The sequence below is a fragment of the Phalacrocorax aristotelis genome, chromosome 2, assembly GCF_949628215.1.
Source record: "Phalacrocorax aristotelis chromosome 2, bGulAri2.1, whole genome shotgun sequence".
Classification (NCBI taxonomy): domain Eukaryota; kingdom Metazoa; phylum Chordata; class Aves; order Suliformes; family Phalacrocoracidae; genus Phalacrocorax; species Phalacrocorax aristotelis.
The window spans coordinates 118,614,714-118,628,451 of record NC_134277.1 but is presented as its reverse complement, the minus strand read 5'-3'; the positions used below and the strand labels follow the sequence as shown (position 1 = coordinate 118,628,451).

Sequence of the window (13,738 nt, the reverse complement as noted above, 5' to 3'; positions counted from 1 at the left end):
TTACTTATTAAATAGTGTACTGGCAGGCAGAATTGAAATAAATGCAGAATACATATCCCTTAGATAAGGTATTCTGCTTAGGCCAAAAGGCAAAAGCCGACAAGGGAATCAAACCATCAGTTTTCTGGGTAGCCTCAGGTAAACTTTGTTGGATAACTTGTCAGAGCTCCAGTCAAGAGAGACGTGCTCCCTAACATTGATGAATGTTCAGAGTGGTGTAACTCTTGTGTGCTTTTGCAGCTGAGGTAAAATGCCTTCTTGTTCTATGCAGTTCTATGGGGAAGTACCGGAAAACAGGGTGGATGTGATCGTGGCAAATCTGACGGTAACGGATAAAGATCAGCCCCACACACCTGCGTGGAATGCGATGTACCGAATGACCGGAGGAGACCCGACAGGTCGATTTACCATCCTGACCGATCCCAATAGCAATGATGGGCTGGTGACTGTTGTGAAGGTGAGAGATACTTTTGCTTCAGAGAACTAAGCAGGGATGGAAGAAGTGGGAGAGCATTGAGGGGGGAAAACTCTGAACTCCTGAGGCCAGCATGGGTCTGGAAAGTAAAATGGATGGGCACCGTCTGTCTTGTGGAAGCAAGCCATCCGTCTCTTGGAGTGTTTCCTTCCTTACACTATCAAGTTTTACAACTGATCAGTTCTAAAAGTTTAAAGTGACAGATTTTGAAGCTTTATTTGCCAAGAGATAGGAATTAGTCTGTGCAAAAGCGTCTGCTTAGTATTTGTTGCTAGTGTAAATGAACAACTTCCTACCTCCTGGCCTCCATTAGCAGTCAACACTTGTTGTCTGCGGGTTTTGTGTCAACATGTTCCCGTTAAGGAACAGATATAGGTAGTCAAGGCACAATCAGAGAGGAAGAAGTGATAGGTGGGAGGCTACTTCTACAAGAGGCTTTTAAAGACTGGCTATTTTTAAAACCTTATTTAAATACCTTTTATGGAATAATCTGTCTATATTCATTCTCTAGCCAGCACAGCTCTATGTTGAGGGGTGACTTATTTCAAGTGATAAAAGCAATGTGGTTCTATAATTAAAACTGCCAGGCAGTAGCCACCTTTCCTCATGGCCCTCTGATAAGCGTCTCGTCTCTGAGTTGACCTGTTCTGGTTTTGGTTGATCCACTTACAAAGTCAAGTGTGAGATGCCGTTGTTCCCATTTGGAAGTTGAAACGTTCACCTTTTTGGGGGTTTTGGCTTGTGGGGGATTTTTTCACTCTTTTTTGGATTTTGTTTTTTTTTAATCTTCTCAGTATCTAGGTGAGAAAAAGATAAAATTTTTGTACCGCTATAGAGGTAATTCACACTAGGTTGTATGTTTTTTAAGAACTGTCTGTTTTATAACTGCACTTCCCCAGAGGTGCTACTTGTTCTATTGCGGTCTTCCAGCAAGAATTGTGTGTCTGGGCTTTGTAATTAGGCACATTGGCATCTTTTTCAGATCTAGGAATGGTATCAAACTAGAAATACCTGGGAAAGTGAATTTAGAAAATGCACAGATTAAATGAAAGTATCAGAAACAAAAGCAAGCCTAAGATTCCAGATCTAACACATTTGATATAGCTTTGCTCACTTACAAATTTACTTTTAAAATATTCTATCCCCTCTGCTGCCAGAATACCTCAGTGCTTTGCTACATCTGACCTGGTTTAACAACAAGAGTAGCAGCATGTGGGAGCCTCATTGGAAAAGGAATTTTTTTCCTACAAATGCAAGGGAACGATGGGCCTGTTCAGAAGGGGGCCAGCTATACCGTCTGAAATCAGAGGCTTTTAAACAGTACAGGAAAATCAGCCTGAGGTGGTAAATAGCAGTTCTGCAATCTGGCCAGCAGCGCTCCTTTAAGCACCTGGCCATGGGAAGAGTTGGAAGCCTGCCTACAGTTTTTATTGGCAGTGCAATGAGTTGATCTGTCAACATGTAATGAAGATTGGATTCTCTCTTATCACTGACTTCATACTGTAATGTGCCAACTGCCCCTGTAAGGTACAGAGTTCCTTCAAGTCTAGAATCAGCGCGCGTAGTACAGTGCATAGAACTAAAGTGAATCAGTTCTCAGGAAATGCTTCACCCCTCTGCAGCATGACAGAGGAACTCTAACCTCAAACTTTTTTTACTCCTCCTTAAATTGGACTTCTGGCTCAGTGAGGAAGTCCCCAAACCGAAGGTTGCCCAGGCTGTAGAGATGGGAGCTGTAGGTATACCAGCAGTGTATTAGCTGGGATTACAGTGTCTTTCTAATGAAACATTAAGGGCATAAGAATCTCTGACCTATGGCGCTAGATATGGTCATGATCTTGTTTGAAGGAAACCTTCGTCCTCCTAATAGAGGCAGGCAGGTTTCTCTCCCCATGATTAGCGCCTCAGGAGGCATATCTGCTCGTGTGAGTGCCTGGCACAAAGCTGGGAGTTTCTGCATCATCTTCTGATGAAACTACTTGTTTCCTCAGTTACCACTAATGGCAGTATCACAGTAAGTTAAATCCAAGAATGACGAGGTTTCTAGCCTCTGACTTCAAAATTGCTGCTGCTAAGCAAAAACCCAACCCAGTCTCATGTTGAAATGTTACATTGATTGTGTTCTCTTTAGGCTCTGTGCTCATTTTTGAGAAAAGCAATACAAGCACTGTTTAAAAAGGAGCTTTAAAGTAAAAATACTGTGTGTGCATCACTACTGTGAGTAAATGTTAACACTTCCTGCTCTTTGCTTTTCCCAGCCTATTGACTTCGAGACCAACAGGATGTTCGTGCTTACTGTAGCTGCGGAAAATCAAGTGCCTTTGGCTAAGGGGATTCAGCATCCTCCTCAGTCAACAGCAACCGTGTCCATTACGGTCATTGATGTGAATGAGAGCCCATATTTTGTGCCAAACCCTAAGCTTGTACGTCAAGAAGAAGGGCTGCTTGCTGGTAACATGTTGACAACTTTCACTGCTCAGGACCCAGATCGTTACATGCAGCAAACCTCTCTAAGGTCTATATAAATATTTTGCAGTTGTTTAACAATTGGAATGTTGCAGAATGGGTGGGGAGCAAAGAGACTGCATATGAAATGACTGCATTTACCATAGCACACAGCTACACACCAACACCTCCTGTAGCTTTTTGTGCAGCTCTCCAAGGGGATTTTTGACTGTAGAGAAGGTGACCTGACAAGCATTCATAGATCTGTAGGCTTGGTCATCTTCTAATGCTGAGTCCCACTTCATCAAGGTAGAATGAAGTTATGCACCTATGTTAAAGTATACGTGGCATCCCAACAAATCCAGTCAGAGAAGGCACATGCTTGTGTGAACCAAGATAATCTGCAATTTAAATTAACCAGTAATTTTTACGCAATAGCATAACCATCTCAGATTGTTGACCAAATCTTAAGGGTTTTCTTCTCATTTATTCTCCAGCGATACGAAGTGCTGCTGTTGTCCATCTGTGAACTCTTGTTCTGATAGCTATGATCATAATTTGATCATAATTTATCTAAAGTGTAAAACTGTGCTAAATGAGAAAAATAAAGAGGATAGAATGTGGAAATCTTAACGCATACTTTCACGTACCTCATTTAAAACATGGTCATTGACTGCAAGGCTAAGGCACAGCCACTAGCCTTGGGCCAGGACTTGGGTTCCTGGCTTATCCAACAGCTTTTCTAGCTTATGTGGAGGAAACTCCAGAAGTTAATTCCTGTCATTCCTTTCAAAAACAAGGTTCTTAAAAATTTATTTTCTCTTAATTTTGGTTAGCTGTTGCTGATAGTTTGCTCGTTTCTGGGCATAACCATCATAGACATGATAGCATGAGGACTTAAGAATATATGCATTTTAATGACCTAAGATAGCTTGCACTTGATTAATGTCAAAGGGAAAATTTATCAGGTAGAAGGATGATTTTGAAAGACACTCCTCTTTCAAATTAAGAAGAGAAGCATGCATTAAAACCAAGGCCTCTAAAAATTAACTTTAAGTGATACTGGAAGCGCTAGAATAATGTGAGTTAGTGCTACTCTAACACTCTTTATCCATCATTACCTCCTGCTCGCAGTGCTCTAATAAGATAAAGTTAGAGAAAATATAAGAGTTTCTATGAACAGGTAGGTATAGAACAAGAAGAGGGGCCCTTAATGAAATATTTTGAGTCCGAATATGAATGTTATATAGTTTATGGTATTATTTATTCTAGTTAGATGATAACTTACATGGCAGGACATTTAAAGAATCTAAGTGTAGGACTGTTTTTAATACATGTTTTCAAGAGTTTTAGTGACAAGTCTTAATAAATTGGCATATAAATAACACATCTTGTGATCAAATACACAGGTACTCAAAACTTTCAGATCCTGCAAACTGGCTGAAAATTGACCCTGTTAATGGACAAATAACTACTACAGCTGTTTTGGACAGAGAGTCAATATATGTGCAAAACAATATGTATAATGCAACATTTCTTGCTTCTGATAATGGTATGTATCAACATTGTATGTTTTCAAAAAGCTTTCTTCTGTGTGGTTGAATGACATTCAATTTTACGAGGGCAGAGAACAACATATGCTTAGAATACATACATCCAAGTCAGAGGTCTGTATTAACATCAGACTCTGAAAATTTCACAGCTACATGGGAAAAGGGCTGAAAAATAATTCTATGAGAAAGGCACTGGCTTAGTTACATTAGTCAAGTTTACAGAAAACTGAAAAAACCTGCACAGGAGTGCAGTGGTCTGAGTGAATGCACAGCATGAGTGGACTTTGTGGGGAGTAACGTGCTGAGGGAGGAGTATTGTGTTTTTCCATATTCAGGCAGTGCAGAGGGAAAAGTGTCTTTTGATTGTCAGTTTGTTAATGATAATTAACAGTCTCTGCTCAGAAACAAATCCTTTGAGTTAGGCTGGAGTGCTGTAGCGTTCATAGCTGATAGCAGAAAGATGAACAGGTACAATTAGGTATGTTCTTGCATTAGAGGGCAAAACTAAAACACTGGGGCAATTTACATTGGACAGAAGCGAAATGGTAAAATTTTGCAAACTGATACAGTATAACAAAGCTAGATCAACTATTTCCATCCTTCTGGCTCTGTTCTGGAGTACAAAATTAAATGGAACTGGAAGATTATGGGGGGTGGGAGTAGAATGAGAACCATTGCTAATTATACTGAGAAATTCAGTGCCACATGTTCACATAAATGTGTGACTTTAACAAGGTTTACGGAAGCATCGCATATTCTATATGGATAGCAAGAATGTCTAGAAGTAACATCCTGTAAGTCAGTATTAGAAAGTATTTAAATAGCATACTTGTGGTAAAGGGCGATCTTAAGTGTTTAAAGTTACAAAATAATTTAACCAGAGGATAAACTATTCCAGTTTTACATCTTTTTCTCTGAAGCATTTGATGCAGTCTGTCTCTGGAGGGGAACTGGCTGTCTAGTCAGTGAAGTAGTTTTAGAGTTAAGATCTATGGATCTGCAGTTATTTGATGATTTTTGCCAAGTAGGGCAGTATTTCTGAGGACAGACTACATAAGAATTTGTATGTTAGTAGGAGCAGTGACAGTGTTAGATTGGCTTGGTAAAGACAGAATCCCAGAACTGAGGTAAACACATGTACGTGGTAATTGAAAAGTGTTGGTATAGCTTCAGTTAAGTAACTTTCCAATTGGAGACAGGCTCAATATGATTTTATTCTCTTTAAGGAATCCCCCCGATGAGCGGAACTGGCACACTTCAGATATACCTGCTGGACATCAATGATAATGCCCCCCAAGTGAATCCGAAAGAAGCCACGACGTGTGAAACACTGCAGCCTAACGCTATTAACATCACTGCTGTAGACCCTGACATAGATCCAAACGCAGGCCCATTTGCCTTTGAGCTGCCTGACACACCTGCTAGTATTAAGAGGAATTGGACTATTGTTCGAATTAGTGGTAATTAACGTTAGAGAAATTTTAATAATTTTAAAGAAACTATCGCATATGCTTTTCTGTGTTTTACTTTGGTGTTATTTCACAACAGACATGAATTTGGTTAATATGAATAGGAAAGCACCTTAGCATAAGTTCCCCAAAGAACAAGAAATTTTAAGAAAGAAGTTCGCAGTAATGAAGAAGTTTGTTATCCTGAGTGTCATGCAGTAGGTTGAACAATAAGTTAAGGCAGAGCTCAAAGATGAGCCATTTTTGCCAATGCTGTTTGAAACCCACATGAGCAGTACGTGACTCTTCAACAAGTGCCTTATTTTCATACGCAGGTGATCACGCCCAGCTCTCTTTAAGGATCAGGTTCCTGGAGGCTGGTATCTACGATGTGCCCATAGTAATTACAGATTCTGGAAATCCACATGCATCTAGCACCTCTGTGCTGAAGGTGAAAGTTTGCCAATGCGACATAAATGGAGACTGTACTGATGTTGACCGGATCGTTGGCGCAGGGCTGGGAACTGGTGCCATCATTGCAATTCTGCTTTGTATCATCATCTTGCTCAGTGAGTAGATAGATCTCTTGATGTTAACTCTTAACGTTTTGCAAGAACCATCTTTTGTTTTAGTCCCATGTACCTTGACAAAGGCAGGGGAGTCATTAAAGACTCAAGCCCAAGAACTGTTGCTCCTTAGTTTAATGTCTTGGACAAGTATGAAAACTTTCTGATGGTGAAAGATCGGGATTCTGTGAGAGAGATCACAACTAGCACTGGCACGGCAGTCAAGCCCCACAGTGAGTTTGTGAAAGAGGTTTTCCATCTATGCCCGTGCGCATTTGATATGTTATGTTAGCAAGTCACCATGTTTCAGGATGTGATTAGCCCCCAGACATCTAGTCTCTTGTGCTGCTGGTACTGTGTGACTTGATGCCACCCACAGCTGGTAGCAGTGCCTTCAAGGAGTGCTCTGGTGTTACTGCTCTTGTGCTTCAGATTAATGTATGTAGGCTATTTGATTTTGGAAAGTAATATGTCACAGCCCTTCTTATAAGGTCCAACAAGCAGGCAACCATGCAGGAACAGAGGTGTGTATGTGTGTTTAAGTATTACATAAAGCTGTGCTAGTATTTTATTTTTGTGGCAAGTGCATTCAGTAAGGCAAATGACTAAACATCATGACTTAAGTCTGTCCAGTGTAGTAAATTAAAGGCTAGCTCTCCTACACATTATGGTTAACTGATATCTGATTGTTGTGGAACACAAGGAAGGGATTAATCTGTTCAGAGTATACTCTGCACTAGTCCAGAACATATAAAATGAGGGAAAGGGGTAATTTTAAGAGAAATAAATAAATGAAATAAAAAAATAAAGTATTTGAGCCTGGCTAAGCCCATGACTGTACATAAGCACATTACAGTTATTTTCCTGATACGAGGTACTCTCTTAAAATGTTAGGTATTGAATTAACAGAGCCTTACTGAAACTATCAAATCCTTTAAGACACTCTTTGTATATTGACATTCTAGATACATTGGAATCTCTTTCCATGAACATGTTTGTAATTGGAAACATGCCTATTGAATTAGAAATTCTACTCACATTTATTCTGTTTTGTTTCTCATTCAGTTTTCTTTAACAAGCTTTAGTTTGTTAATAAACAGTATAACTTGAAATTATTGCGGTTAAAGATGAGAAATATATAGCTCTATGTGCCACTGCGTTTTCCTCAACCTTGATTCCTCTTGCTTCTAAACATAAATCTAAACTTAGGCAACAATACGGTCTGTTCTCATGGACGTCAGAGCTGTATGCCAAAATGGCCTAAGCTTGGTGGTGTTCAAACATCAGAATTACTAAAAGTGTATACATTGCTGTATGTTCCTGGGACATAGCAGAAAAAATTATAAGTAATATAATTGTTTAGAATTCTTGCGACTACTGGAGAGATTCCCATCTGAATTCAGTAGTTTATGAAGCCTGGTCTTTCTGCTTTTCATGACAAAGTTTTTTTTGCAGATATGAAATGGATTTGTGACTTACGACCTTGAATATGTGATTGATTTCCAAATCAAATTGCCTGTAGTAGCCTGAGTTTAAACATCTCTTGCTTAAGCTGAGTTCTGTGAAATTTTTTACTTAAAAAAAAAAAAACCCACACAAAAAAACCCAACACAAAACCCTGAAAACCCCTCATCCAGAACAGTCAAAACCAACTTTATTGTTTTGTTTTGTTTTTTTAATTAAAACCTTGGTGTTAAATTTGTACAATTTTCTGTGACTGACTTCAGAATCAAGATGTGGTTTCATGTCTTCCCTTTTTACAATGTAGTTTTAGTTCTAATGTTCGTGGTATGGATGAAACGCCGTGATAAAGAGCGTCAGGCAAAGCAGCTCTTGATTGACCCAGAAGATGATGTGAGGGACAACATTTTGAAATACGATGAAGAAGGTGGTGGAGAAGAAGATCAGGTGAGGAACGATTAATGGGTTTTAGGTATAGATTTGCACTTTGCTCTGCACTTTATATGTTTTGTTTCCATTGACACATAATGACAGGTAGCTAATTTTCGCATTAAATACTGAAGGCAATAAGTGAAGTTTGAAAAGCTTGAAGTATAACATTGCTTTTGCATGTTGTTTTTTGCAGTTCTGAAATACCAATTGCTTGCCTGGGAATGAGTTGTAAAACCAGTATCTTGTCCACTTACAGCCTCAGCATTCTGACCATATTCCAACTAAGGCTGTTAAATGAAAATTAACACCCACCCTCATTGCAGTCTGTAAACCTTCTTCACTCATTGTCTGAGATCCTGTTGTACAGAATCACCACTGCAGAGTGCCTAATATAGTCTGTTCCAAATATGACCTGTCTTTAGTGGTGGGTGAATGCCTTTCTAGATATATGGTAATGTTGGCTATTGGCAGATTGGCCACTACTGGGATTTCAGCTTGGAAAGTATTTATGTTTCAAGAAGCTGTCAGGGCACATCTGTGTTTATTCAAATACCTTTCCAGGCAGGTGCCATATGCATTTACTCTCATGTCACCTCTGGTTGAACCACTGCTGATATGTCAGAGGACTAGGAGTGATGTGTATATGCTAAGAATAGCTTCTCTTTCACTCTCTCTCCAAGTTAGTGAATTTCTCAGCAGTGTGATTTCCTTCCTTCAGAGGAGGTTTATTAAGTGCTTTATGAACACGACAAACAGTAGATTTCTGCACATTATTAGTGGTGTAAGTAAGTGTAATAATTACAAAGGGAACAGTGCATATAATAGAGCCTAAGAAATTTTCCAGTAAAAAGCCTTGAAAAATTAAGTGCAATTCTTCCACACATCCCCAGTCACAGTCATCTGGCACTTGAGTTATCTGAAAAATGTCTCCCATCACTGGTACAGACATTTATAGCTTCCCTCTGCTCATTTGTTTGTTTGTCTGAAATTTGTGTTCCCCTCACTAATTTCCATGCTTCCTGCATTTCCCCAAGTACTGTTCCTACTTCCTGGCTTTTCTGCATAACTTCCTTTTTAAGCAATTTGCAAAGGAAACTTCAGTTTATGCAGTTTTGGAAAATTGCTTATGTTACTAAACAAATTGAAGACAACCCTTTGAGTCTGTGTATGTATTCTAGTTGTTTGTACACGGATAGTTTGAGTACAATTGCATCCTGTTTGTGCATCTGTTATTGCACAGGAGTTGCAAGCCTGAAAAACATCAAGAAAACTCAGCCCTGTGAAAACTAATTTTCCAGTTCACATATCCCCAGCTCGTGTTCACCCACAATTCTCTGGAGGATCTGTTCAGCAATTTTCATGTGGTTTTGATTTTTAATTATTGTCCACACAAGCCTCAGGACAGTCAGGAAGGTTCTCGGAGCGTATACTGTTCAGTGGGCGGTCATAGGTGATGCTGGAGTAGTGTTGGGAGAAGTTGCGCTGCAGATCAGAAACTTCAAGCATCACTGTAACAGCATACAATGAGAATAAAATACTTAATAGTTTAGAAATGGAGCTGAAGCCTCTCCTCTGTCCGTCTTGTACTGTGCTCCTCTCCAGTGAAAGGGCTGTCTTTGTGAGAGGTGTAGTCGGGATAGCATGGCAGGAGGTAACGTTGTGTGAATGCTGTAGAGGTGAGCAGGATGCAAACCATCCATAAATAGAGCCTTTCGCCAGCAGTGAATGAGCACACAACGAAAGGAAAAACTGTCAATGGGTGGAGTAGCAGTAAAATGGTAAGAAATGTGAAATTAGGATCCTTTCCTCTCACGGTGAGCAGAGGAAGCACCTGGACACAGAGAGGTTTAAGGGCTTTGTAGAAAATTGAATTATTCTTTTAGCCACAAAACTCCTGCTTGTTTTCCTAAGACAAATTTTAAGGCCACTGTTGCAAACTAATTATCTTAGCTGTCAGCCGCATTGTTCAGGTACCCTGGTCCCTTTCCTGATCCACGGAGCAGCAGACTACAGTGTCTGAGCATATAAAAGAACTTAATAAACTCCAAATGTAACAAACATTGCAGGAAGAGAAAACATAAGCTCATACAAAGTACAGCAAGCTTTTATAACTACTTCTGTAGCAAGAGTTTTAGGCCATTGTGTAGGCAAAACGTGGGTAGGTTTTCCCACAGCTCCAAAGTTAGGAATTTGTTCCTGTCCAGAATAGCTGACTGGAGAGCACAACCTTTTCATGCAGGCACTTAATTTTCTATCTACAATGGATGATGGAAATAAGCTCTGTCTTGTTTTTCAGGGAGATTTTTTTACTTTATTTTGGTTTGACGTTTTGTAAAATCTAATTTCTGCCTGTGCTTAACTGGATGATAATAGGTGAATTTGTTCTTGGTTCCCTCCTTGCCCCCTCACCTTCTCTGCCCAGGGGAAAGAGGGAGGAATGTATTTGGTTTGGTTTTATTTGGTTTTGCATGCATTTTATGTGAGATTTAAGAATTTGGAATGCTAAGCTTTTGAAATGTCCCAAGAAGTTCCCTACAGGTAGTAATCTCGTTTTTCCAAACCATGGCTTAGTAAAATACTGTACAAGCAAAGCTGCACGCAGAACGTTGTGGGCAAAAGGCATTGGCCATAAAGATCTTTGCATTTTTGTCAAAGATAAAGCAAGTGTTAAAGTGGCAGTCTCATGCTTTTTTAGAACACTTTGACATCAAAAATCTATTTTCAGAATGAGGCCTCACAGGGTAAAACTGCCACTGTTCTATTAAAGTAAAGAAAAATTATTTCACGTCACCCTTGCATCCGCAAGTCATCAGCAAATGACAGAGGAAGATGCTCTACATCAATATTAACTTTTTATGGTGCACTCTCCCCAAAACCATCAGGATCAATTGAACAAGCAGCTTCAGTAGAAGGCAGTGCACAAGGTGACTCAGAAACATGGAATCATCCAACCCAGAGTGCATCTCATGCAGCAAAATAGGAGAGAATGCTAAAAGCTTCATGTGAATCGCAGTGAAAGCAATATTTTAAAAGCTTCAGAAATTTTCATAATCTGTACCTTTTAAAATTCCTTACTTATATTTATGGCAAGCAAATTACTTAGGCCTTTTTTAAATCACCTGCTTTTCTGGATGAATGCTTGAAGGTTTACCATGTGTGGCCTCATACTTGTCTTGTTTATCCCAGATGTTTAGGTGGCTTGAAGATATGGCTGGTAGGACTTGAAGATAAGTGATAGAACTTAGGACTCTCTGCATCCTGAACCGAACTACTTTTGTACTTGTGGAGTAATTTATTTATTAAAGAGGGTTTATTTAGTTAGTTGGAAGCTATGCAGTTGGGATTCTTAGCTATCACGGCAGACCCAGAAACTCCTTTAGGAGGAGTTTAGGAACTCCTTGGCGTGTTCCTTTCAAACTCGTACTAAGATTTTTAATTTTTATTCTGAATTTTAGTAGTACTTGCTCATGCAGGTGGTCCTGTTGAAGCAAGTTGCCCAAGCGAGCGGTACGCTTTGAAAGTATTGCAGATCAGCTGGTTTGAACCTGTATTGTAGTCTAGCCCTCAGATCTCTTTGGCACAAGAGTTTCCAACACAATCATTTTACTATTATTCAAAGTAGTTTTCTTCCTAAGGTGATGTAGGAAGGAACACGCAGAAGCCTTTTCTTACAAGTCTATTCAGACATTAGCCAACAGCTTGCTTTTTGTCATGTTCTCTTACATGTTTATATAGAGAAAGAAAACAGTAGCCTTTATTTTAAAGGTGATAATAGCATTAAAAATACAAACATAATGGTTTACTTTTATGTGTGCAGGATCCAAATTCTAAACATAAATTGCTCCTTTTTAAAAAGGATAGCTGTGTGCCAGCATTTGTGTGTCATTGATAAAAACGAATTGAGTAACGCTTTGGATTTTGAGGGCTATTTTTATTGTCATAATTTTCTGTCTTGGATCTTGTCATAACCTCTGTTGTAAACATGACAATGGTCCTTATCTACGTGATGAACTTTATAATCCCTCTGATTATTTTCCCCACCCTATCTGAATGTTATACAGATCTTTTACTCACTTTCTAACCTTTATTTTGCATTGCATTAAGATTGGAACATGTTTTATGTTTAGAAATTTTAATGATAATGAAATAACTGTTGCTAAGACATCTCTAGGAATATACAATATTATAATTAGAAGGTAGTTATTTTGGGGATTGTGTTTGCTTACTAAGACATTAACTTCATTTTTTTGAATGAGTGACTCATGCAGTGCTCCTGTGGAGGAATTACTGTCATTCCTTGGTGAATCTTTATCTCATAATATGAAAAGTAATGTTTCCATAATTCCATTACAGAATTGTTTTGTGGGGTTTTTTATCCTATCTAGAACCTGTGCCTGTTACTGTGCTTTATTTGCTGCTTGGAGTTTAACTTTCATCTATTTTATTATTAAAAAAAAGATAAGCTAGCTTCTTGGTTATCTTAAAAATCATTAACTGGTAATACTCCAGATGAAACTATAATAAAAACAAATGGGAAAAGCAGTATGGAAGAAAGTAATCAGAAAGTGAGTGGCAAATAAAGAGCAACTGTTAGCACAGGCATTTTAACTACTAGCCTCCCACCTGCAGCCTACATCTAGTCAGTCTTCTGTGCTTTGCTTTTTTTGGAGTCCCATTATTTCAGCAGATGTAAGCTTTTTGCAGAAACCAGGCAATATTTTACATGCAAATTTCTCAGATTTTTTAGGGTGATGGTTGGTCAGTTTTGGGAGTAGAAAGGTAAGGTATAGCAGGACTGGTTTTCACTTCCTTTTTCTTAGTTTTTAAAAGACCTTGACAGACGGGAATATTCAGCTGCGTAAAATACTCCTCCTTTTGCTTCCCCATCCCATTTCTCTATTGGAGTAGACAGTAATTGTCTGTGGAACAGAAACACAAAGCAGAACACATGCTTTATCCGTAGGTACTTCAAGTCATAGTTTGCTGCATTCTCTTAGGCCAACAATAAAATTGGGTTTACGCTAAGGCACCATCCTGTAAAAGGGGTGGGTGAAATGCAAACTTCTGCCAGTGTTGCTTTACCTGCACTTAAACCACTGCAGCTGATTTTGTTCAGTGAATGATGCTTACAGCTCTCACTATCAAACTAAGTGATCTGGTGACAATTAAATTATTTCTTGCATGGGGATAGATCTCAACTTTCATAATTCTTTTCAAAAGCTGCATCCTTTGAAAATGGCAGAGGTGTAGTGTTTTGGTTGCATTAGTCGTATGTCCAGGCCTGTGTTCATGCATAGCTAAAGGTTCAGCTCTATACAAGGTAAAAAACCAAGTCAGCCTTAGAAGTGTATAACGCAG

General features: G+C 39.1%; 1 protein-coding gene across 4 annotated transcripts in view; it reads left to right on the top strand.

Moving 5' to 3' along the window:
* Nucleotides 1-13,738, top strand: part of CDH2 (cadherin 2) — a 118,443-nt gene that overhangs the window by 91,220 nt on the left and 13,485 nt on the right. For all 4 annotated transcript variants that reach the window (XM_075084911.1, XM_075084913.1, XM_075084914.1 and 1 more), the window contains exons 9-14: nucleotides 272-457; nucleotides 2,734-2,990; nucleotides 4,330-4,472; nucleotides 5,700-5,933; nucleotides 6,257-6,490; nucleotides 8,256-8,395. In XM_075084911.1, the coding sequence (XP_074941012.1) occupies nucleotides 272-457; nucleotides 2,734-2,990; nucleotides 4,330-4,472; nucleotides 5,700-5,933; nucleotides 6,257-6,490; nucleotides 8,256-8,395 (1,194 nt within the window). The remainder of the gene's footprint in view (nucleotides 1-271; nucleotides 458-2,733; nucleotides 2,991-4,329; nucleotides 4,473-5,699; nucleotides 5,934-6,256; nucleotides 6,491-8,255; nucleotides 8,396-13,738) is intronic.